Consider the following 27178-nt stretch of genomic DNA (forward strand, 5'->3'; position numbering starts at 1 on the left):
GCCGGCGCCGTCCCGGCGTCGCCAGGCGGGGCAGCGCGGGGCGGGGAGCGGCGTGGGTGGCTGCGGTGTTTTCGCGAGCGTCGTCGCCGAAGCCGCAGTTGGGCCATGGCAGAACCGCAGCCAGCGTCCAGCGGCCTCACCGAGGAGGCCGCCCTCGCCTGCTGCTCCGAGCCGGACCCCAGCACCAAGGTGGGCGCAGAACCGCCATCCCCCGAGTAGCGGTCCCCGGAGGGGGCACATCCGCGGGCTGAGCCGGGCCCGGCGCGGGCTGGGGTCGACCCCCGTGCGGCCGCCGCCGCCGCCTCCCGGGGCGAGCCGGAGCGGGCGGGGCGGGCGGGGCGGAAGGCCTTCGGCCTGGCGGTGCGGGTGGGCGATCGCGAGAGGGTCCGTTTCCCCAGGGACCGCGGCCCTGCCGGCCTTAACCCGTTTATTGGGGGACGGTAACTGGAAGCCAGGGCCAACCCAGAGTCGGGGCCCGTGTCCGTGGGCGTGCGGCTCCCCGGGTCGGTAGCGATGGCGGGCGGGGCGGATCCCGAACGCCCAAGTCCGGGTTCGAAGGTCCCTGTCCCCGCGGCCCCTCCCAGCCCACCTGGCTGCGGGCTTAACTCCTCCAAACTCGTGCGCTCTCTCCGAGTTTCGCTGTTGCTTGCTGGCTATTGGTCGCTCACGGCCACGCTTCTGGCCTCCGCCTCTCTCCCCCTCCCCGTGCTTGGGGGACCCAGGAGGGCTGACGGTAATCGTGGAAACTCCTCCACCGACCCCTCTCATCGCAGCGGAGACCCAGTAAGAGGAGGGGCCTGTTGCATCCCTCCAGCTTGCCTGACTTGTCTGCACTGAGTCAGTGTAGCTCACTCAGGTGTGGTGCCTTCAGGCCGGCAAGATCCAACACGGCAGCCGCTGGGGGCTTGACTCCAGCGCGCTTGTCAGTGCCAGTAGACGCCTTTGTATTTTTTTTAATTGTTAATTAAAATTAATTTAATAATTTAATAATAATAAAATTATTTATTTATTTATTTATTTATTTATTTATTTATTTATTTATTTATTTATGGCACAGAGAGAGAGAGAGAGGCAGAGACACAGGCAGAGGGAGAAGCAGGCTCCGTGCAGGGAGCCCGACGTGGGTCTGGACGCCAGGTCTCCAGCATCAGGCCCCGGGCCAAAGGCGGCGCTAACCCGCCGGGCCACCCGGGCTGCCCTAGATGGCTGGAATTTCTAAATTCCTTAAAGATTGTGTGTTGATGAGTTTGCTCCCTGCTTGCTCTTTACCTTTGGCGTGGAGAGTCAGACACCTCTGCTTGCTAAAGCCTTTGGCACCTGGTACTTAGCTTAGGAAAAATAGTAGTCACTGCAAAATTTAAGGGGGAAGAAAGAAAGAAAGGAAGGAAGGAAATTTCTTCTCACACGCATTTTCCTAGTATACCTAGTTATTTCTCAGAGTATAAATTGAGTCATTCAGTATAAATTAATTTCCTAGATAACTGAGGATTTTATGTGCTAGGCTATTTTAAAAGATTTCAGAGATCTCTATAAATTTCATTAAATACATTTTCTTGCCTTCTTAATTTGCGCTACACATAATCGAAATTTCTCTTGTTTATATGGAGTAATTACATCTTGAAATCAATACTTTTGGCCCTGAAATACCATGTGGGAGACGTAAAATGAATATGCAGTGGCAGCTGGTATACCTCGAGTGTGCCAGGCCCTGGGGTTTTGTTTGAAGTATATTTCTTAATTTAATCCTCACAACAACCCCATGAAGAAGGCATAATTATTATCTCTGTCTTACAAATAAGGAGACTCCAGCACAGAAGTATTGAGTAACTGGCCCAGAGAGGCACCCACACTCTCAACTTCTACCCTCATTCGGCTTCTGAAGTACTGACTTAAGCAGTTATTTTGGAACTTGACATGAAGGAAAGTAAAAGACCTAAGTGAATTCAGTTCAGCCTGATGGTTGATCACCTGCTGTATATAAAGAAAAAGAACACAGTGTGTTTGGAGGATACCGGGATGAACAAGATGATGTCTGTCTCTTCACCAGACAGACACCAACTGTAACAATACGATGGAGCTGGGAGTACCGTGCTGTTGACATTATAAAACACCCTGGGAGTACAAGAGGTAGAAACTTTCGAAGGTAGCGTCTGTGGTATGGTATAGTCACGGGGTATTTGAAGTCTCAAGACCTACACTTGAGTCCCCAGATCTATATATATATATATATCATTGGCTGTAGTGATTTTAGCAGGGCACTGGGGCTGAGTTTGTAAAAGCAGCATAAAGAGAGCTGCGAGGAGGATAAAATGTATTACTGTTCTCTAAACTATGAAAAGTGATAGAATTCAAAGGTGCGCATCAGGGAAGTACATCAACCAGAAGGTGGGGGTGGGCCTATATCTTAAAGCATGGATGGGGTTCCAAAATCATCTGTAAGACAGAGTTACATAGGAGTGGGGCATTCTAGGTAGAAGGAACATCTGAGCAAAAATGTGGTGAGACGGCAGAAATATGCAGTGCAGGCGTGTTCTGGAGAGGTGAGTTACGTGTTTTTGGTCAAAGTTCAGGTTATTTAAACAGTGGAGCTGTGGTGGAGAAGGCTAGAATGGGAGGTTGGAGCCTTACTCTCCTGGAGAGAGAGAGAGCTTTGAATGTCACATCTAAGGAAGCTAGATTTTATGTAGGTGGTAGGGATCCATTTGGGGTCTCAAAGCATTTTGTAGAGTAGATTGGAGGGATCCAGGTCTGGAGGCGATGAGAACACCTAAAAGGTTCTTCTAGAAGGTGAAATAAGTGATGAGGGCCTGGTTTGGAAAAGAGAGGGTAGTGGTGGTAGAAAGTCAACTTGCCTGTTGATCATTTGTATCTTTGCCCAGAAGGCAGGCCAAGGAATATACAGCTGCACCATATCCTGGCAATCTTATTGGCCAACTGTCTTCATAAGGCCAAATACTTCTTTTCCCAAGTGATAATCTCCTGAAATTAATTGTTTTGACAGTCTCTATCAGTGTCCTTTAAAGTAATAATTTGGAGTCCCATCCCATCTGAGTGGTAGGTGGGTCAGGGAAAACTTTGAGTGTTGGTGACACTTAGGCTGGGTTTTGCCAAATAAAAAGAAAGTACCTAGGTAGAATTTGGTGCAGGGGTAGGTGGAAGAGAGAATGGAAAGGAGGAAGGAAGGAGAGTGGCCAGATGGACGAATGACTGTTTTAGGCAGAGAGAATCATAGTAAATATAAAAAGCACAATGACATCAGAGAACTGATGCAGGAATCTACAGATAATAGGAGACTGAAGTTGTAGGCAGTGGGAGTTGAGGGAGGAGGTACGCAAGACAATCATCAGGATGCCCAAAGAAAATATGTTTGTTTTTCTCACCCTGTAAAGGTTTCTATTTGGCAAATATATTTTATTTATATTTTATGGTATATATATTTTATTAGTATATTTGTACATGTATATAATTAAATACATATTCATTGGGGGTGCATGCTCTTTTTTAACTGATAAGAGTTAAAACATTCAAAATGACTAGGGGAGTGCTAACAAATGATGAAATTAGAGAAGTATGCACTAATCATATGTGCTTGCTTTGGGGACTTCCTCTGAAGGAATGATTTTTAACCCAGAAATGACACAATTGGGTTTTCACTATAGAAAGATGACTCTGGTACTTGATGAGAAGTTCAGTGGCTTGCATCTGGGTAAGCCTGTAAGAAGCAGAGACCAGGGACGCTAGGACAATCATCCAGGGAGGAAGTAGTAAGGACAGGAGCAAGGTAGTGCTTATTAGAATGACAAGGAGAACAATTCCAGAGGGATTTAAGGAGTCATTTTGATAGGACGCTTGCACTGGCTTACTGAGAAGTGGAAAGGGAGAAATCTAGGAAGACTCCAGGTGTCTGACTTGAGCTGACAAGGGATTCTAGAGACACTGTGCTAAGCACTTTAATGCATTATCCCATATGCTTTCCAGCTCAACTCTGTGAGCTAAGAACTATAATTATCCCCATTCTAAAGATGTGAAAACTGAGGTTCAAAAAAGGTAATGATTTACCCAAGGCAATGGTGGTAGAGTTAGCATTTGAACCATATTGCCTCTGAAGAATAATTTCTCTCACACTTGTGTGTTTTCTCTCCCTTTGCTTGAGATTTTAAAGGCCTCATGATCCTAAGGGCTTCTAGGATTTTCCTATTTCTTTTACTTGTTGTAAGAGTAGTCTGGCAGGTGTGTTTACTAATATCACAGGTAATTTTTAAATTTAAAGAAGTTTCTTTTGTGTCTCCTAGCTATTTCTATTGCCCTTATCTGTAGAGTGAGTATACTTGAAGTATGTCTTTGGCTGTTGAATTATTATAGAGTGGTAAGGAAAGAACCACATGAAACCAATTTAGATAAGATAGAATAAATGTAAAGGGAGTGGCTGAATTATTTTCAGGAACAATTTATCACATTCTGGCATAGGTTGAGTCAGGCAAATAACACTAGAAGGAGGAAGATAGCGAAGAAAAAATATATCAAGCCATCTTGTACATCAAACATGTTTTCCAGCTGTTACATAGAAAACAATTTCTCAGATATGCTTGGATCTCCAAAAGGGTCTTTCACTGAAGGCAACTGTGACTTTTAAAAGTAAGGAAAAAACAAAACTTCATCCATTTTTGTTTTATAGGAATATGATTCCTAGTCATGAAGAGCTAAGACCTTAACTCTTTGATGAGAATGTGACATTTGGTTAACTCTAGCTGTTTCCCAAGAAACAAAAATAGTGTTTGTTACTTAGCAATATTGCTTATGATAAAAATAAGAATAACTTGATTGATAAGTTGCATTTAGAGAGGGTGAATTATCAATACCTAACAGGAAGTCACAGCTTTGGGCTTTCCTGAATGTAGTGGCTCTTATAACTGTCCCTTGTGGAGATTTTGAAAGTTTTGCCCATGGAATTGCTACTAGAGAGATTGGTTCCTGTGGCATACAGAGCTTCTACACCAGGGTGATTCCTTTTTTTTTTTTTTTAATATTGTATTTATTAATTCATGAGAGATACACACACAGAGAGGGAGAGTGAGAGAGAGAGAGAGAGAGGCAGAGACATAGGCAGAGGGAGAAGCAGGCTCCATGCAGGGAGCCCGATGCGGCACTCGATCCTGGGACCTGGGGATCACACCCTGCACCAAAGGCAGATGGATGCTTAACCGCTGAGCCACCCAGGCGTCCCACCAGGGTGATTTCCTGCTACTACCCAGTGCACATCTTCTCCTACACCTGAGCTGTACAGACTTCTTTTTGAGTACTCCTGCTGAAGAGGAACACGTAAGCCTGCTCTCTTGGCAAGTTGTGTTTTCTGACTGAAACTTTCAGCCTGTGGTTGTCCTGAATCTGAATGTTTAGTTGAGCCTTAAGAAGATTCTCTGCTGGGGGTGATGCAACATTTGTGAAAATTTATTGTGACAGAGAGTTGATGAGCTCCAAAGGAAGCTTCCAAAGGCTCACTGTTCTTAAGGCCAAAACACACAAGTTAGGCCAAAGAAATCTTAAAATTTCTGAAAATTTAGCAAATGCAAGTTTGAAACTTCTCTTTTTTGAAGACTAAAGGTGATAGAAGCTATGGAGGTATTGACTTTGATTTTGAGTAAGATGTAATATCTTAAAGAGCTCCTTGACAACAGTTCTACAGAAATGAGTGTCTTCATCATTAGAAAGAGACCTGTGGTGACCAAACATACCCTGTTGTTGTGGGGCTCAATTGTATCAAATGAATTTGGAGTCTTACTGGGAACATGGAGTACACATACTTTCCCCTATTTCTCCTGCTAGGTACAGCTAAGAACTCTAGACATTTTATATAAAATAAATATAGGAAGACAATGGAGAGGTGAAGAGAAGAAGGCAGACTAGCTAGGGACCTTGAGACCCTAGAAGCAACATGGTGGTGAGCTTCCTGAATTTTCTTTTTTGCCTTATTTAGCCCAAACTCGGAGTGACAGAAATGTCAGTGGGTGCAACCAAAAAACCCACAAAAAAAAAGCCAAGAAAACAAAACACAAGCAAAAAACCCACCAACAACAATGAAAACCTCTCTATTCACAGGACCAGGGAATAAGCAGTATTTCCTGATGAGGCAGAAAACTTTTAGACAATAACAGCTCTACTACAACTAAACACCACAGAAAAAACTGTGGCAACATCCTTGCCTCTGCCAGCAAAGGCTGGGTAGGGAGCCTCGTCTTCTGCTGAACAGGCTGCAATGCGATGTGCACCCCTCCCCCTGCCAGGGTGGTATCAGAGAATGTTGAATAGGGAGCCAGAACTCTGATCTCACCAGACAGTAGCAAGCTTTCCCCACTTGCTGTATTAATGGAGACACATGGGGAACCTGAAATTCTACCCCACTGCAACAGTGGAAGTATTTTAAGACAATTATAAATGGGAGAGAGTGAAGGGATGTAAAGAGAGGTGAGGTTTCTGTACTTCACTCAAATTGAAAAATGACGACACCAAGTGACTATGATAACTTATATTTAATTGAACACCTAGAGCAACTGCTAAGAAAGCTATACAAGAGTGCATGAAGAAACACTACAGATAAATCAAAGTGGAAGTATCAAAAAATGTTCTAGTAACCCAGAGGAAGGCAAAGAAAAAAATTAACAAAACAATAAATAAAATAGCCAACTTAATCCCTAGTATTTCAATAATTACATTAGGTATAAATACACCAATTAGAGATTAGCAGAGTGGATTTAAAAACATGCCCCAACTTCTCTATTTATGAGGTGATGGGTATTAACTAGACTTATAGTGGTAATCCTTTCACAACATGTATGAGTCATTAAGCTGTATACCTTAAACTTACACAGTGCTATACGTCAGTTGTATTTCAATATAACTGAAATAAAAGAAAATATTCCTCAAATATATGCTGTATGCATGAAAACTCACTTCAAATATAATAATAGAGGCAAATTAAAAGGATGGAATAAGATTATTACGGAAACATTAATCAAAAGAAAGCAGGAATGGCTTATACCAAATAAAGTAGACCCCAGAGCAAAGAAAATGATAGTAGGTAGGGAAGTATTTGTATAGTGATAAAAGGGTCAGTTGACCAAGAAGATATAACAGTCCTAAATAAATGTGCACTAAAAAAACAACTGAAAAAAAAAACAAAGCAAAAACTGATTTGATGGAAAGGAGAAATAGAAAAACCCACATTTATAATTGGAGATTTCAGTATTCCTCTCTCAACAATTGACAGAACTAGAGAGAAAATTAGCAAGGACATAGACAAACTCTACAGCACCATCAGTAAACAAGATCTGATCAACCTTTAAAGAACTCCACCCAATAACAGCAGAGTACACTTTCGTTTTCAAGTGCCCATAGAGTATATACCAAGATAGACCATGTCATGGGCCCCAAAACCAACTTCAACAAACTTAATATTATTGAAATAATACAGAGTGCATTCTTTGACCACAATGGAATCAGACTAGAAATCAGCAGCAGAAACTAACAGGAAAATCTCCAAACACTTGGAAACTAAATAACACTTTTCTAAATAATTCATGATCAAGAGGAGGTTTCAAGGGAGATTTTTTAAAAAATAGATTGAATGAAATGAGAAAGGAATCTCAGCTAACACAGTGCTAAGAAGGAAATTTATATTACTAAACCATACATTAGAAAAGAGAAGTCTCAAATAATTCGTGTTCCCTCCTCAAGAACCTGGAAGAGCAACATAACCGAGAGAAAGCAGAAGGAAGGAAATCATAAAAAGCAGAAATCATTGAAATTGAAAACAGAAAATAGAGAAAATCAATGAAACAAAGTTAGTTCTTTGGAGGAAAAAAAAAAAAACCCAATACATTTGACAAACTTGTAGCAAGATTGACAAGATGAAAAGAGAAGATAGAAATTACCAATATTAGGAATGAAATAGGGGATATCATTACAGACAGCAGACATCAGAAAAGATAATAAGGGAATATTAAAAACAACTCTGTACATGTAAATTTGACAATTTGTATTAAGTAGACCAATTCCTTAAAAAACACAAACCACCATAACTTACCTAATATGAAATACATAATTTGAATAGCTCTATAACATAAGAAAATTTAATTCATAATCAATAACTTTCCCCAAAAAAATCTCTCGAGGCCCAAATGATTTCACTGGAGAATTCTTCCAAGTATTAAAAATGAACATCAATTCTGTACAATCCCTTTAAAAACTGAAGAGGAGGAACACTTCCTGATTCATTTTATATTATACTTTTTTTTCTAATTTTTATTTAAATTCTAGCTAGTTAATATGTAATGTAATACTGTTTTCCGGAGTAGAATTTAGTAATTCATCACTTACATGTAACACCCAGTCCTTATCATAACAAGTGCCCTCCTTAATGCCCATCCCCCATTTTGCCCATCCCCCACCACCTCCTTCCATCACCCCTCAGTTTGTTCTACCTGATTCATTTTATTTTATTTTATTTTTTTTTTTTACCTGATTCATTTTATAAAGCTAGTATTACTCTGACACCAAGAACCAGATGAAGACAATACAAAAAAAAACTAATCTTCCTCATGAATATAGAGGTAAAAATCCATGATAAAATATTACCAATTATAATCTAGCAATATATAAAAAAAATTACCATGACCAAGTGGAGTTTATTCAGGGTGTGCAAAACTAGATCAATATTCACAAATCAAAGTAATGTGTAATATTAGAGGCTAAGGAAGAAAAATCACATGATCATGTTAATTGATACAGAAAAGACATTTGATGAAATTTAATACCATGTCCAATTTTTTTTTTTCAGAAAAAAATAGGAATGGAGGGGAACTTAATTCAACTTGATAAAGGTCATCTATAAAAAAATTTACATTATACTTAATGGTGATGCTTCTTCCCTATTTTGTGGAATGTGACAAAGATGTTCGTTCTCACCACTGTAATTCAACATAGTGCTAGAAGTTCTAGCCAGTGCAGTAAGGTAAGAAAAGGAAGTAACAGTCATTCAGATTGGAAGGAAGAAATAAAACTGTCCCTATTTGCAGAGGACATGATTGTACAGAGGAAATCCTAAGTATTTTACAAAAAAACTCGTCTAGGACTAAGAAGTGAGTTTATTGAGGTCACAGGACAGAAGATAAACATACAAAAAGCAATTCTATTTCTGTATACTAGCAGAGAAAACATGAGCACCATGATTAAAAATATAATTGCAACCAAATTTCTTAGGTATAAATAAATTCATCATGCAGGATTTACATGCTGAAAATCACACAGTACTGATAGAGATTTTAATAAACAGACATAACAGCATTCATCTTTGGAAGCTTCAGCATAGTAAAGATGTCAGTTCTCTACAAATTGATATACATGTTTAACACAAAACTTTTTTTAGATATAGGTAAGATTATTCTAAAACTTCTATGAAAGGCACATGAGCTAGAATAACTAAACTTTGAAAAGAATGAAGTGGAAGGAATCCATCTATCTGATTTTAAGACCTACTATATAGCAACAGTAGCCACGCCTCTGATATTGGCAGAGGAGACACAGATTTAATGGAACAGAATAGAGAAACCAAAATAAGACCCACACTAATACACCCTACAGACTTTTGACAAAAATATGAATGCAATTCAATGGAGAAAGGGTTGGCTTTTCAACAAATTGTGCTGGAGCAACTGAATATCCATCAGTAAAACAAAAAAACGAAGATTTACCCAAGTCTCACATCTTAACACCAAAAAAAATCCATTTCGAGGTGCTCAGAGGGACCTTGACCCTTTCATTTTTGTCCCTGTCTCACCTATATAGTTTTGACAGGATGCTATTACAAACACATAGGATGTGCACTAGAAATATCCTTGATTGTAACATTATAGTGTTTTCAAAGTAATTTTGAGCTAATTAAACTTGGACCAGGCTTTCCAAAGCCTGATTATTTATTTTAACTCTTTTTTTGTTTTTTTTAAGATTTATTTATTTATTCAGAGAGAGCGAAAGAGAGGCAGAGACACAGGCAGAGAGAGAAGCAGGCTCCATGCAGGGACCCCGAGCGGGACTCCTGGGTCTCCAGGATCACACCCCCGGCTGCAGGCGGCGCTAAACCGCTGCGCCACCGGGGCTGCCCTATTTTAACTCTTTTTATAAGGTAAAGGAGCAAATTTTTGTTAACCTAGTAGCCACCCCAGAAAACCCAAAGATAGTTTAAGCATACAAGATGGCTTTGTTCTTCCAAATTTTGAGCATGATAAGGGAGAGACAAAGTTAGGAATTGTCCGATGAATGGGGCCTGGTTAGCTCATCTGTTAAGCATCTGCCTTCCACTCAGGTCATAATCCTAGGGTCCTGGAATCGAGCCCCACTCCCTGCTCAGCAGAAAGTCTTTCTCCCTCTCCCTTTGCCCCTACCCCTGCTCCTTCTCTCTCTCTCTCTAATACATAAATAAAATCTTAATTATCTGATGAGACAGGACATGAATGTAAGTCCTACTTTTTTTAAACACAAGATATATTTATTTTAAACAGTATTTTAAGACCATAGGAATAATCATTTTTAAGGATTCTTTTTGAGGAAGGATCATTCAGGTGTTTACCAGAAGTACAGAGTTGAAAGAATATGTTGGTGTTGAAAAGCAAACTATTAGCATAGAATAACTTGAGCATTTTATAAAAAAGCAAGATGTGCTTGTTTTTTTATATCATCTAAATAACATTTTTGTAGCAAAAATGTTATGAGCCAGTTTTTATGAATAAACCCACTAGTACTGATTATACATTTAATTTTTTTTGCCATTTATAGACTTATTTTAAGGTTAAAATGGCATTAAAGTGTGTTTTCGTCTATACATCTATACATTTACATGGAAATAATCTATCGTGTTGAGTCTTCGCAGTTGGAACAATGCTGTAGATGCCCTCCCCCCCACCTTTTTAAAGATTTTATTTATTTATTCATGAGAGACACAGACAGACACATAGGCAGTGGGAAAAGCAGGCTCCCTGTGGGGGGCCCGATGTGGGACTCAATCCCAGGACCCCGGGATCACGCCCTGGGCCAGAGGCAGACGTTCAGCCACTGAGCCACCCAGGTGCCCCTTTTTCTACCTTTTTGAAACTATTTTTCCAGCGTTATTGAGATATAATCAACATATGACAATGTATAAATTTAGGGTGCACAGTGTGGTGATTTGATACACATGTATATTGCAAAATGAATACAGCAAAGTTGGTTAATGTGTTGATCACCTCACATAATTAGACTTTTTTTTGTGTGTATGTGCTGATAGCTTTTAAGACATGCTCTGTTAGGGGATCCCTGGGTGGCGCAGCGGTTTGGCGCCTGCCTTTGGCCCAGGGCGCGATCCTGGAGACCCGGGATCGAATCCCACATCGGGCTCCTGGTGCATGGAGCCTGCTTCTCCCTCTGCCTATGTCTCTGCCTCTCTCTCTCTCTCTCTCTGTGTGACTATCATAAATAAATGAAAAAAAAAAAAAAAGCTTTAAAAAGAAAAAGACATGCTCTGTTAAATCTGCTCTCTTACAACTCTCAAGTATACATACAATACAGTATTGTTAGCTATGTATAGACTTTTAAGAGTTCATTTTTATATTTATTTTTATGTGTGTATTTAGATAGTTTTAGCACATAGCCATGTTAACAGGAAATAAAATTAAAGGCTTTTAGCATTACTTTTAAGATGTAATTAATTAATTTGAATAGCATATTAAATGAACTAAACATGTATGTATCTTTTTAAACTTAATATACCATGCATTTTAAATGTATTCATTATATTATGTTATGCCTGTGTCATTATTTATCTATTTCTTTGTTGTTAGAGGCAGTTTAGCCAATGTAGTTGAAAGCAAGGACTTTGGAGCCAAACTGCTTGAGGTGGAATTTTTTCTAACGCTTACTCTTTCAGCAGTAAAATGGGATGGTTATAATACATATCTCATAGGGTTGTCGTGAAGATTAGATGAGTTGATTTCTGTAAATAAGGACAGTACGTGACACACAGTTATTATTTAAGTGTTGCAATGAATGTCTTTGCACATAAATCTTTGTCAGAGTTTGTAATTATTTCCTTAGATAAATTTTTAGAAGGGAAACATCTTGGTCAAGAATATGAGCTCTCAGTTTATGAACTGAAGTAATGATAAAGTCTTTCATATTCTGACAATACTAATGTTGGTACTAGAAAGATGTTGAAAAGATGAACTATGAATGTGACCAATGTCATTGGTAGGATGGTAAACTGGGCCATACAGAACAGATTTTAAAAGGGTTTTAAGGGCCCCTGGGTGGGTCAGTAGATTAAGCATCTGTCTTTAGCTTTGTGATCCCTGGGGCCTGGGATTGAGCCCTGTGTCGGGCTCCTTGCTCACCAGGGAGTCTGCTTCTCCCTCTCTCTCTGCTGCTCCCTCCCTCCACCCTACTCGTGTACTCTCTCTCTCAGTCTCTCAAATAAATAAATAAATAAATAAATAAATAAATAAGTAAATAAAATCTTTAAAAGGGTTTTAGACTTTAAATTTTTTTCTTTTAATTGAAGAAGAAACTGGTAATGTTGGAAAGAAAAGATCATAGTGCAAGTTCATTTACTCCTTCAAAAACTATTTATTGGTTATCTACTCCATGCCAGATTCTGTTCTGAGGTACATCAGTAAACAAAACAAACACCCTTGCCCTTATGGAGTTTATATGCTAACAGGGAAAGAAAAACAATAAAGATAAATATAATAAATAGCATATTGAAAGGTGACAAGTGCTATGGGAAAAGAAAATGATAAAAAGGTGGTCAGTTAGGGCCTCATTGGGAAGATGGCATTTGAGTAGAGTTAAAAAGAATAGAAGTGGCTCTGGGAAGGGTTGCCTGGCTGGCTCAGTTGGTAGAGCCTGCAATTCTTGATCTCAGGGTCATGAGTTCAAGCCTCACATTGGGTGTGGAGCATACTTAAAAAAAGAAAGAAAGAAAGAAATGTGTCTGGGGAATGAGCCTTCTGGCAGAGGCCCTAGGTGAGCTGTTGAAGACTACAGGGGAGCTGAGTGGGTGGGGGGGGAATGGGGTGAAAGAGGCAACTGGGACCAACCATAGAGGGTCATTGTAGGGACTTTTGCTTCACTCTGAGTGAAATGGGAGCCTTCTCACGGTTTTTGAGTAGAAGAGTGATCTGAATTAACTTTACCAGATCTCCCCAACAATAGGTTGTAGGGGACAAGGTAAGAAAGAAGAGTACCATCCAATCTGGGTGGAGGTGGGGTAGCTGGAATCAGAGTGCTAACAGGGGTGGTGAGAAGTATAGAGTCAGAGTTTAGGGAAATTAGGTTACTCGTGACCAACAAAGGAGAATTTTGCTGATGTAATTGACAGCTAATAGCTTAATGGTGAGTGAGGGAACAAAAAAACTCACTGAAAGAGTAAAATAAAAACAGCCTGGGGATCCCTGGGTGGCATAGCGGTTTGGCGCCTGCCTTTGGCCCAGGGCGCGATCCTGGAGACCCGGGATCGAATCCCACATCGGGCTCCTGGTGCATGGAGCCTGCTTCTCCCTCTGCCTCTGTCTCTGCGCCTCTCTCTCTCTCTGTGTGACTATCATAAATAAATAAAAAAAATTAAAAACAAAAACAAAAACAAAAAAAAAACCAGCCTGGGTGGCTGAGTGGTTTAGCTCCTGGGTGGCAGCCTGGGTGGCTGAGTGGTTTAGCTCTTGCCTTCAGCCCAGGGCGTGATCCTGGGGATCCCGGATCGAGTCCCACGTCGGGCTCCCTGCATGGAGCCTGCTTCTCCCTCTGCCTGTGTCCCTGCCTCTCTCTCTCTCTCCCTCTCTCTCGCTGTGTCTCTCATGAATAAATAAATAAAATCTTAAAAAAAAAAACAAAAAAAACCCCACAAGTTCCAGGGACCATCCCACTATAGGGACAAGTAGTAGGAAATGTACCAGGAGCTCCTCTATCTATTACATTGTAAGACTGTAACTGACGTTTATAAAAATGTCCTCGAACCATCAAAATAAGTAAATTCCATATGCTTTTAAAGCAGATAAGTAAATAGCTGAGGTTTTATGTATGTTATAGTAGCTAATATTTTTCAGATATTTTAATCATTTGAAAAACCTGTGTATAGATCCCACCTATTTCACCAAAGTTCAAACAGTACCTTGTTTTAATTTGTGCCAAACAAGAATATGAAGTGAAATTTTATTTGCTGCATTTTGATCTCCCTTCATTGCAGTCACAGGGTGACTGTATAGGTGTTTCTGCGATTTTGTTCAGTGGGGAAAACCAGGGCCTAGTTGTGAGTACCAGGCCAGTACCTGGATGTCAGGAGCTGCTTTTCCCTTTTTCAGCTGCTTCCTTTAGGAGTGCAGCACCTGCCTGAGAAAAGCAATCCAAGTAATCTAGAAACATAATTTCTAGGCCAACTGCCTTATATGTGACTATAAGCTGTGGATGAAGAATTAAATTATTATATTCATTAAGATCTACTTATTAAAATATTTAGGTTAGTTTTGTTTTAAATGAGGATTTCAATGCCTAAAATAAGAGTACATTTTGGTCACTTAAAAATTTAACAAAATAGAAAAATACTTCCTAATGATGCTGAGTGAATAAAATATATTTATGTTTTATCTGATGCTAGTTATAGGGAAGTGATGTGGATGGGTCTGCAAAGGGGGAGTTCAGAATTTTCAGGCCTATTTTGTCAAGCTGTGGGTATAACAGAAAAATGTGTTAGGAAGTACAAATATAGTTAACGGACTCATGGTTTGGAAGGTATCTATGGTAGAAAGATACCTGAACTTAGAAGGCTGTGACAATTAATTTAATCACCTTGGGTGTGTCTCTCATCTATTAAATGGGGACATTAGTACCTATAGATAGTAATACTTTATAGGTACTGTGCCTAATGAAGGCAAAGTATTGTAATTAATGTTATTAATAATCTTAACTCCATGAACTCTACCCTTTTCTTAATGAGGTCAATCAAGCTTTTGTTTCCTGATTTGTAAATTGAATAGTTTTTTTTTTTTAAGATTTTATTTATTTATTCATGAGAGAGAGAGACACTCGGAGACATAGGCAGCGGGAGAAGCAGACTCCCTGTGGGGAGCCTGATGCAAGACTGGATCCCAGCAACCTGGGATCACAAGCTGAGCCAAAGGCAGATGCTCAACCACTGAGCCACCCAGGTGCCCCAATTGGACAGTTTCACAATGGTGTTAGAGACAGTAGCTTTTTACCCTTTTAGTTATTTAGGAGTCTGATCTTGTGAGTAACTTCTTGCAATGGTTACCAATAAATAGTTCTGGAAAGGCATTTATACATTCATGGAACACATCTTACAGTAATTGAATTCTTTATTTGTAACATCACTGTTTTATTTTGGGTCATTTAAAAGACTGGACATAAAGATTTAGTTGTAAGTAGTTTTTTTGGGAGGTAGTTGGAGGAGGCTCTGTGGAGTGGGAAATGGAGGCAATAAAAAGTATGTAAAAGTGGATCACCACTGAGGGCAGCTGGGCTTTATTCTGCAGGGAAATCTCTGAGACATGGTATGGAACATGCCAGGGGCAAGGGAACCAGGTTTTTTTTTTTTTTTTTTTTCCACCCACTATTGGTTGAGGATCATTTGGGGGGTGTAAACTCGCTGACACGTTGGGCCTGCCTTCGTAACCAGAAAACATCCTTGGGCAGAGAGTTGTAGGAAGTGTAAGTGGTAGGTCTGGGAACCAGGTACAGCTGAGGGGACAAAGTTACTTTCTTCTTAAACATTGTGTTAGAAAGTCGGACTGTATCTTGCAACAGAAAGCATAATTAATGTTGATAACAAGTGCCAGAAGCCAAATCTGTTTAATATGCCCTGTTTTCTCCTTAGGATTTTCTGTTGCAGCAGACCATGCTACGAATTAAGGATCCTAAGAAGTCACTGGATTTTTATACTAGAATTCTTGGAATGACGTAAGTAGACTATTTATTGGCACCTATGATGTTTAAATGTATAGCTTTGCAAATATAGGGAACGTTTTTGGATCCACTTAAAAAATGGATTATACTTTTCTTCAAAAATCACAGAAGTCGGGCAGCCCAGGTGGCTCAGCTGTTTAGCGCCGCCTTTAGTCCAGGGCGTGATCCTGGAGACCTGGGATCGAGTCCCACGTTGGGCTCCCTGCATGGAGCCTGCTTCTCCCTCTGCCTGTGTCTCTGCCCCCCCCCCCTCTCTCTCTCTCTCTGTGTCTCTCATGAATAAATAAATAAACTCTTAAAAAAAAAAGAAAATCCCAGAAGTCCTTTTAGCCAGGTGTCTGGGACTAGGCTTGACTGGCCTGGGCTTCTATCCAGTTCTTCTAAATGCCAGCCAGGCTCACTGGCTGAGTGCTTGGGTGTTCTTTCCCTCCCTTCTCTGTGAGAGCTGCCAGTTTAATCCTTAATGTGTTCCAATCCTTTTAATGTTATGGCCTTATATTTACTTTGGAAAAGATACAGTTATAAAAATGCATTACTTAGAAAATGAATGAGTTTACCTAAAACTGGCCATCCATTCCATTTTAGTAGGATGGATTCTCTTTTGCTGAACAGGTAATATCCACTGATCTGGAATCCTTAAAGCATAGTTGTTTTTATTTTTATTTTTACAGATTTTATTTATTTATTTGAGAGAGAGAGAGTACGGGCAGGAGCAAGGGGAGGGGCAGAGGGAGAAGCAGGCTCTGAGCAGGGAGCCGGGATCATGACCTAAGCCAAAGGCAGATGCTCAACCCACTGAGCCAGTCAGGCGCCCCAAAGCATATTTGTTTATTTTTCTTGTTTTGTTTCCCTAAAGAACATGAAGGGTTTTTTGTTTGTTTGTTTCTGACAATATAGATAAAGAATAAAATTAAGCAGTTTTTAATTTATTGCCTGGATAAACCTCCATCGACATGGAGTAATATAGTATATGTTTGTTTAGGTTCAGAAAAATACAAAATGAAAAGTGGTTACCTTCCATTCCCAGTCCTTGTCCCCAAAGATAATGGTTGTTAATAGCTTCTTATAATTCTTTCCAGAATTTTTTTAGAAAGAATTCTATTCTTTCTAAAAAAATAGTTTAGCAAATGTTTATAGCACATTTAAAATCAGAGTGAAAATAAATACATTGAACATTAGGTATTTGCCAGACTTTACATGTTTTTCATTCAGTCTCCATAGTAGCTCATGAAATAGTTTATTCCCCATTTTATAAATGAAGGAAGAAACCAGAGTTTAAAAACACTAAGTTACTGGCCCCAGATACTATAATGGGCACATGGTAGAGTGGGAATTCGAACCCAGGTCTGATTGACTCCAATCATGACCTTGTTTTTCAAGATCCCCCCGCCCCCAACAGGGTGCAACTTGACATTATACTGAAAGATATGCTTGTTGGGAAAAACACATTACAACAGGTTCATTTGCCCCACTTCCCACCTGATTGGTCTGTAAGGCTTGTGTAATCCGCATTACTGGGTACAGAGATATTTTTTCATGACTGGAGTATGGGAGGTGTCCGATACTTTATTATAAACATGTTAGAGTAAATCTTATTTGTGGTAAGCTGGTGTCTGTCTCAGTGGGCCAAGGTGTATTACATAGCAGTAATAATTAAAAGATCTGAAATCAGGACACCTGGGTGGCTCAGAGGTTGAGCAACTGCTTTTGGCTAAGGGCATGTGGGATTGAGTCCTGCATCAGGTTCTCTGCATGGAGCCTCCCTCTCCTCCCTCTTCTTATGTCCCTCTCTCTGTGTCTCTCATGAATAAATAAATAAAATCTTTAAAAAATAAGTAAATAAAAATAAAATATCTGAAATCAAGCTTAGAAACTTTCATTTGTTAGGTTAGCTTTAACCATTCTCTCTTATTATGAATAAGGTCATCTTTGAGCACCTAGTCCTCAATAATCTAAATAAAATTATATTGTGTGCATCCTCATTATACCCTACTCCTTGCAAAATAATCTTATGCTCTTTAAATTCACTTTATAGGTCATGACTTAAGCTATCTTTTGGAGGGGGGGGGGCGAAAGGGAGGGGCAGAAGGAGAGGGAGAGAGAATCTTAAGCAGGTTCCATGCCTAGTGTGGGGTCCAACACAGGGCTCCATCTCCTGACCCGGAGATCACGACCTGAGCTGAAATCAAGAGTCAGGTACTCAACCAACTGAGCCACCCAGGTGCCCCTTCAACTATCGTTTTAAAAACTTCAGGATTTTGAAAAACTTTTTAAAAACACTATCTCACATCAGTCTCTCCCTTTCCACTGGCTCTTTCTCCTCAACCTACAAACAAGCTTAAGTCTTTATTCTGGCATAATTCTTGCCCTCTTTCCCATCATCACCCATCATCTATATAGGTCAGTCCTGCTTGCTACTTTACTTGCTCACTTCGCCTTGCCTCCATCAGGGCAGTCCAGCTTCTGGCATCCCATGCTGCTGAAACTGCCCTCAAATACTGCAGAAACTGTAAAAAGGCTGCAGAAACTCCTTTCCATATCTAGTGACCTGTTCACAGTCTTAATGCTGTGTGACCTTTCTTCAGTATTTTATATGTTTAACCACTTTATTGTTGACATTCATGTTCTCTGTGGTATTCATCTGTCCTTCCTTCTCCCTTACCACCTATCCTCACTTTCTTTTCCTAGGAGTTTTGGCATAGTAAGAACTCAATAAATGTATTTATATATCTGAAAGAACAATAAGATAATGCATTGTATTTTTCATCAAAAATGGACAAAAGTTTTCTTTTGAAGATACCTTTAGCCATTTATTTTTTATTTTTTAAAGGATTTTTTTTTAAAGATTTTATTTATTTATTAGAGACAGAGAGAGAGAAAGAGAGAGAGAGAGAGAGGCAGAGGGTGAAGTAGACTCCATGCAGGGAGCCTGACATGGGATTCAATCCTGGGTCTCCAGGATCAGGCCCTGGGCTGAATGTGGCGCTAAACTGCTAAGCCACCAGGGCTGCCCACCTTTAGCCACTTATAAACAAATACCATAATTCCAGTTAAGTTTCAAGTTTGCTTTGTAAAAACTTTTTTATTTTACTGATATTTACAGATGAATAGGTTTTTTGAAATGAGATATTTTCATTTATTTCCCCTTGGTCTTCCTATTTAAATAGCCTCACTACATACGGCTTTTATTCTTAGTGGAACTTGAATATTGGCATTTTGATTTTAATATGAATCAACCTTTCCTGTTATTAATTGATTTAGGCTTGTTGTTTAATTTCAGGCTACTCCAAAAATTAGATTTTCCCACCATGAAGTTTTCACTCTATTTCTTGGCTTATGAGGAAAAAAATGACATCCCAAAAGATAAAGATGAAAAAGTAGCATGGGCATTCTCCAGGAAAGCTACACTTGAACTGACACAGTGAGTATGAGTTTTTATTTTTTTATACAGTATACATTTTTCAAACCTTTTTTCCTTACTTACAAGCTTACTTCAAACCAGATTTACCTAATCACTTTGCATTTGTAACAGTTCGAGTATTTTATAATGGAATTTTTGGTCTTTGTACTGTTCTGGTGCATAGTTAGGGGCAAGTAAGATCATTTATCTTTTAGGTAGGTAATGTAAGGCAGAATTGGCAAGATAATTGCCAAATGATACCTAATGAATGTTAAGGCACTATGAGTAAGGCCTCGTAATTTCAACATTTTAGAAAAAAAATTCTTTTTTAATTTATGTTGTTTCTGTGTCCTCTTGCACAACTAACAAAAGAGCATTTATTTCAGGGTATGTGATTTAGTGTGTCCCTGATTCAAAACAGCTCTGGAATCACACAGATCTAGAGATGAGTGTTGGCTCTGACGGTAGCTGTGGAACCCTGAACAAGTTCTGTTACCTCCTTAACTGGCAGTCCCATTCATGAAATGGAGTCTCAAATCTAGCCCACGGAGCTGTTTGGAAGATTCCATTTGCCTTTTCTTTAGTTGAAAACTTAATATTTATAGTGGCAAAGAGGAAACCAAGTTGCATACATACACAGTGAGGTTTCAAAGAGATTGTTGCAGTTTTCTTTTCAGAAAACTATTTGCCCTACAGGTCAGTTGTAATTCTGTTTTCCCTCCTTTTGTAGCAACTGGGGCACTGAAGATGATGAGACCCAGAGTTACCACAGTGGCAACTCAGACCCTAGAGGATTTGGTATGTTTGCCTATTCATAAGTAGTATACATGGATTTGTGTGATTTGTGCATTGTACAGTTATTAAGAAGAATCAACTTCTTAGGTGTATGGTGGTTTTACTTTTCCACAAAAAAATTTGATTTAGGAGTGGTTTAATTTCATGGTCTTTGTCTAAACCCTACATTTACTCTCTCACAATGATTTTTCACTTTTCAGTCTCAGTATTCTATTTCCAGGAGACTTTTCAATTTAAAAAACAAAAACCGTGGTTGATAATAATCCACATTTCTGCTAGTATACACTTCTGCCCTGATGTAGAATCTGTTAAGATGATGGGATTGCTGGCTTAAATTGGCTGCTATAGAGTCAGCGGCCACAACAAACCTGTTAAGTATGAGTAAATGATTACTCTTTCTTGATAGTTTTTCTTAATAGAATGAACTATACGTGAGCCCAATTTTGGGTTTATTTTAAATAATTGATAATGCAGAGCTCCTAATTAGTTTATTATACCCAGCCAGTTAGACTTAGATTCTTGTTCTTTAATACAAGTTTTGAACACATTTGATTTAATCAGTCTTCAGGTGCCTTATGTTTTGAAATAAACTAGTTTTGGAAGCTACCTGTGGCACTTGGGTACCCTGAAATAATTACTTCTTCCTTCTGTCTGCTTTGTTTGGGGGTGGCCACCTAAGGTCACATTGGAATTGCAGTTCCTGATGTACACAGTGCTTGTAAAAGATTTGAAGAACTGGGAGTCAAATTTGTGAAGAAACCTGATGACGGTGAGTTCACTGCTTGTCTTCTCCAGGCCCCTCTTTCGTTATGTAACAATGACTAAGCACTCACAGAGGGTACTGTTCTCTAGTCAATCCCTCTGGTTGCAAGTAACCTTGAAGAAGTCTGCTTCAACCAGCTTAAGGAAAGCAGAGGAATTATTGGGAAAATACCCGGGTGTCTTCAGGAATGAAACAGCAAGTAGGACAGCTTCACAGGGAACCAGGCACAGAGTCTAGAGAGCCATCAAAAACCTGGTTTCTCTCCCCACACTTGGACCCCACCACATTCTCTCACTGGCCATCGTTTTTCACTATTTCAGGGTATATCTAGCCACCCCAAAATAAATTCCTTAAAGCCTATGTTATCTGATTTTAATATAACTACACCACATCTCCTTAGTTAATAATGGCTGGTCTTTTATTTCCATTCTTCTACAACCTTTGTGTGTCCTTATGTTTTAGGTGTTTGGAAATAGTGTGTATATATCTTGATTTTGTGGAATTTTACATGTATTATAGTTTACTTAGATCTGTTTCTGCCAGCATATTACTCCAGTTTTGATTTGAACATTTCACATTTCATTTTAATCCTTTTCTTTTTTTCAATTAAAAGATTTGATATCAAGATACCCTCCCAGACTGGGATATTACTAATTTATTTTTCCTTTTTCTTTGGCCTTGGCTTTCTTTCTTTCTTTTTTTTTTTTTTTTTAAATATATATATCAAATTATTTAACCACCTTTTTTTCTGTGTATCTCTTGCAGCATCTTTTGGGTTTTTCTGTCCCTTTATTAAGTATCTTAACCAAAACTGTTTTCAAAGGGTTTGTGAGGCAAAACTTCTGAGGCTTTGTATGCCTTAGACCCGTATCTTTATATATGAATGACAGTTTTGTTGAATATAAAATCTTAGGTTCTTAATAAACCTAAAATAAATCTTAGGTTTATTTTCCTTTGATCTTGAAAACACAACTCCATGGTCTTATTTTTCCATCCAGTGGTGCTATTGAAAAAACTGCTTCTGATTCGTGTTATCTTCTATTTTGTTCTGGGAGCTTTTGTTACATTTGTTATTTCTTTGTTCTTTTTCTGGGAGATCCTCATGCTAGCATACCAGGTTAGCTAATTTTCCCTCAAATGTATCTGTTCTGATACTCATCTTTTGTGTTCTCATCTACTGTATTCTTAATTTCAGCCATTCTAATTTTAATCCCTAGTTTTTGCTCAGCTCCTTAAATATGTTCTTGTTCTTGTTTCATATTGGTTGTATTTCATACTATTCAACACATTTGCATGTTTTAATAGCCTTGGTCCATTGCTTTAATATTTGGCCCTCTATTTGAATCTATAACCCACTATTTGTTTTATGGTTACGTTCCTCAAACTCTTGTTACTTTGATCTCTGAGGAGTTGTTTTCATTGCATCTCTTAGTGTTCCAGTGCATCAGGCACTGTGAATGGTGGGGGAGGTTAGACCCCAACCCTTTAACTGCCCACAGGCTCTCAGGAAAAGGGGCCAGGCACAGATCCCTAGGCATCTGAAGTTAAACACCTTGCATTCTGCAGAACAGCTCTTCAGTCACGTTTTCCCCTGTGTCCCTCAGAAAGGAGTCTTAGCAGGAGACCCTTCCTTCTAGGATGGTCATTCCCTAACTCTGATTGTGTGGAAAGTGAAGCTGGGGGGATCCGGTTGGTTCTCACCTGTGCTTGTTAGTTCCTCACAGGCACAGAACTTCTGCACTGCCCCTGTTTACTCCTGAGGACGTGTGAACCAGTAGTTTGAACCTCCCCTAGCATGGGGGTAGGAGCTGATGTCCAAGGCACTGGGAGGAGCAAGAGGCAAACTAGCAAAACCCCTTCTGCTTTCTGATCCAGGCCAAAACTGCCCCATTTCCACACAGACCAGATTAAACAGTCTTTCTCTCTCTGTCTCTCTCAATCTCTCTCTCTCTCTCTCTCTCACACACACACACACACACACACACACACACACACACAATACACACCACCCCCAACCACCTCTTCCTCTCCCCTGACATCACCCCAGGGGTTCCTCACCTTTTTCCCCCCGCCTGTTTTCCATATATGTTCCTCTGGGGTTGATCTTGGGGAAAAGAGCCAGAGAGAGACAGGGGTCAAACTAACTTAGCATCTTGGTCCCAAAATAGATTGCTGAGGTCACATTTCTCCATTTAAGCAAAGAACTCTACTACTAGACCTACTAGCCTCTCAGTCCCGGTTATAAATTCCCAGGAGAAAGACTGATTGACATAGCCTAAATGACCCGGAATAGCGTTTAAAGAGTCTGTTATGACCCAAGCCTCTGGATTCTTTTGGCTGTGTGGGTATGCCATGCTACCTGCTTGAACACCTTCCTATTTTCTTTTCCTCTTTAAAATAAGACAATCTCTGTGACTCTTCAACAGGGAGCATGACATGTATCATGAAGGTGAAGTAAAAATCTGATGCCCAGAACTGTAGCCGGTACCACAGTTTATATCAGGGGAGTTGGCTTCCAGCTATGGGTAGAAGATAGTATGTTAGTCATTCTGAAAAGCATGCATTTGGGCAGTGCTGACAAGAGAACTGTTTAAAGTTAAAACTATATAGGGGATCCCTGGGTGGCTCAGTGGTTTGGAGCCTGCCTTTGGCCCAGGGCGCGATGCTGGGGTCCCGGGATCGAGTCCCACGTCGGGCTCCCGGCATGGAGCCTGCTTCTCCCTCTGTCTGTGTCTCTGCCCCTCTCTGTCTCTCTGTCTATCATGAATAAATAAATAAAAAATCTTAAAAAAAAACATTTTAAAGTTAAAACTATAAACAAAATAATATACTTTATTAAAACCAAGTTAAAAAATACTCTAAATTTTATATTTCTTAATGAAAATCATTTCATCTTACAGGTAAAATGAAAGGCCTGGCATTTATTCAAGATCCTGATGGCTACTGGATTGAAATTTTAAATCCTAACAAGATGACAACTATAATTTAGTTCTGTGAGAATACTGCTTTGCAATTTCAGTGAAGACCTTGTGGGAAATAAAAAAGGAAATGGTGTAATTCAAGATATTCAGATAACAGAAATATCTAGGACTAAAGGATCATTGTCCCGATTCAGATTATTCTGAAGTCCATTTCCCTTTCCTATTTCAGCTATGTTTTTTACCTAACTGTTCAGTCATTATCATTTTAAAGTAGTGCTTTGTCTTGTGTCCTTGAATGTATTTCTGTAACTTTACTTTTTTTAGGTAGTAATTAGAACATTTCCCTTCAGAGGGTGCATTTGCCTTCTTTCTCCTAAATATGATGTCTTTACAAATCTACCTTTGAATAATCATTCTAAAAAAAAAAAAAAGAAAAAAATTAACAAGTTTTTGTTGTGGTTACCTTCTGGGGTTTCAATTCCTCAGAAATCACTTTCCACAATGGAAAGTAAAGGACACTGAACAAAAATGAAACTTCATTTATACTTCAAATGGTATAAAATGTTTATTTTACAAAAGAGAAGGTAGTCTTGGGAGCAAGTCAGAATCAGACTGACAAGGATGTTGATAGGAAAACTAATTTATTCTTACTGACAAAGTACTTTCAAAGTACAAGGACTAACCTCTTTATTTTGGGATGGGGTGGTGGGATGGGAATAATATTAACTGGGTATGCAGACACTGGGCTTGGCTGTCACATACTGTATTTCATTTAATCCTCCCAGCTATCCTCCATTCTGTGAGAAAGAAAGCAGGCTAGATGTATAAACTGACTTTGTGAACTGAAGGCAATATAAATAGGCTCAAGTACTCGAGATCTGATTCTCATTTTTGGTTAGATTGTACCTCAAAAATTAGTACCTAACAGGAACTTTTCTCCACTCGCCTCTGCTGTGAAAACCATACTTGAGCTTGAATGTTGTCCTCTCAGCCTTAGGGCCTGAGCACCACAGAGAGAGAAGAAGCAGTGGAGGGAGTCTGTAGCACACAATTGTTCTGAGGACACCTCCTTTTTCCTGGGCAAGCAGTGCCTGTATTACTTGTGAAGACCCCTACCCCAAGGTCATCCTGATGCCAGTAATCATTTAGGATGAATGATGTTCAGTGATAATAGTACTTAGTTATTAGAAATTAGCTTAATGGGATGCTTGGGTGGCTCAGCGGTTGAGCCGCCTGCCTTTGGCTCAGGGTGTGATCATGGAGTCCCACATCGGGCTCCCTGCATGGAGCCTCCTTCTCTCTGCCTATGTTTCTGCCTCTCTCTCTCTCTCTGTGTGTGTCTCTCATGAATAAATAAATAAAATCTTAAGATAAAAAAAAAATTATCTTAGTGGCCTTCCTTGCCAATATGATTGATATTTGATGGGTTTTAAAAAATCAAGCTGATTTTGACAATCTCATGGTCCAGAGAATAAGAACATCCAGTTTGTGCTTTACTGAACATTTAGATTTTCTGTTGACTCTAGTGGAAGACCTTTGGTTAGGCTGTGCCAACTGTGCTTACACCTGCTAAAAGCACTTGACATTTCCTTTTTGGATGGAATGGATTATGTGAGCAATTCAAACAAATAGCAGTACTTACAGACTGAAATAAAATCTTAAATAAGGCTTTGTTTAATTTGTAAACTGTCCAGCGTATTCTTTTTAAAAAAGCCTACAGTGGGGCTCCTGGTGGCTCAGTCGATTGGGTGTCTGACTCTTAGTTTCAGCTCAGGTCATGATCTCATGGGTCCTGGGATGGAGCCCCACATCACCTTTGCACTCAGCAGGGAGTCTGCTTGGGGATTCTCATCCTCTGCCCCTCTTCCCACTCACATGTGTGCATGCGTGCTCTCTCTCTAGAACAGATAAGTAAATCTTGAGGAGAAAAAAAAGCTTGCAATGATTTGAAAGGGCTTGTAGGCTTGTTCTGAAATGGTAATAGCTGTAATTTTGTCTATCCTGGAAAGCAGATAGTTTATATGGATAAAGAAGTGTGGAAAAGGTGGGAAGAGTAAACAGGGATAAAGAAATGTGGTAGAAAAAGTACAAAGAAGAACGACTATCAAAAGGTGAGTTTGGGAACCAGTGAAGACCTATTTCACATGTTAGGTATTAGAATTATCAAATGGCAGGGTGATCAAATTCATAAATCATTTAAACCTTATTTCCATGGAAAAAAGCTTTCTCTACTTGCTCGATAAAACTTGCCAAAAAGATAACCCTTACTTATTGCTTAAGTTCATTTCTGCATGCACTGAAAGGATGTATATTGTATTACCAGGTAAGGGATTGGGACAATTCACCTACTTCCAATTAACTTATCTAGAAGTTGTGATATGAAAGAGTGTAGTAGAGCACAAGAAGTTTGCTTGTTTTCCACAACTGGACCACAAGACTGTAGCTTACTGTCAATGTAAAATCAGTCTCCCATGAGCCCTTCACAGCTAAGCCTGAGACTCGGTTATAATACAGTGGTTGGAATTAGGTGCTAAGGGCCGAGAATTACCGTGGCTTCCCTACATAACATTCTGAGCAGGATTGCATATGGTGTTGCATATGTGTGTACAAGTATTCCTTAGCAACACAACAGCTTGTGAAGAGGGTTATATTAGTAAGAATGCTGCTGGTAACCAGAGAAGACCCAATTCTGTGGGCTCATAAAGAGTTTAGAGATAACAGAGAACCCTGGTTTCCTTCCTTCCTTCCTTCTCAACCTGTCACTCTGCATTTTCTTTCTGGGCTAATAATACTCCTGATCAAAGATGCCTACCATGATTTCCAGGTGTCACGTATAAGCCAACAATGTCCAGTGAAAGAAAATAACCTGTTTTTTCTTTGCCGTTAGTGACTGTAAAACCTTTCCCAAAGCTTGGCATACTCCCCCTTGTGCCTCGACTACATCTGGCTCAAATACCTGACAAAGGGAATGAGACCACTCTGGTGTAGATGGGTCATATTTACTCAAGTTGCCTGCATGAGAGTGGGCACTGGATCAAAACAGACGGCCAAAATGAAGAAGCAAATAAGGGCTTCCGAGCAGGCATAACCAAACTGCAACAGGGGGAAATGAAATGTTGAGGACCGATAAGATATCAGACATCTTCTGCCCTGGAAGAAGAGCTTGGTCTAAGACTGGTTCTCAACCACATCAAACTTAGCAGATCCTTTTTACTATAACATGGGAACATTTGTAACCTTGATCACACCCACTATCCTAAAAAGAAATTTATATATAGCTCACCTATATACACAGTTTCAGAA

At 39.7% G+C, this 27178-nt stretch overlaps 1 protein-coding gene across 1 annotated transcript; it reads left to right on the forward strand.

Moving 5' to 3' along the window:
* GLO1 (glyoxalase I) lies at positions 1–25561 on the forward strand. Its single transcript, XM_072833182.1, has 6 exons — positions 1–189; positions 15908–15990; positions 19277–19417; positions 20127–20194; positions 20871–20960; positions 23855–25561. The coding sequence occupies exons 1-6, from the start codon at positions 106–108 to the stop codon at positions 23941–23943; spliced, it is 555 nt and encodes a 184-aa protein (XP_072689283.1). The 5' UTR covers positions 1–105; the 3' UTR covers positions 23944–25561.
* Positions 25562–27178: the final 1617 nt, after the last annotated feature.

The sequence above is a fragment of the Canis lupus genome, chromosome 7 (genome assembly GCF_048164855.1).
Source record: "Canis lupus baileyi chromosome 7, mCanLup2.hap1, whole genome shotgun sequence".
Classification (NCBI taxonomy): Eukaryota; Metazoa; Chordata; class Mammalia; order Carnivora; family Canidae; genus Canis; species Canis lupus.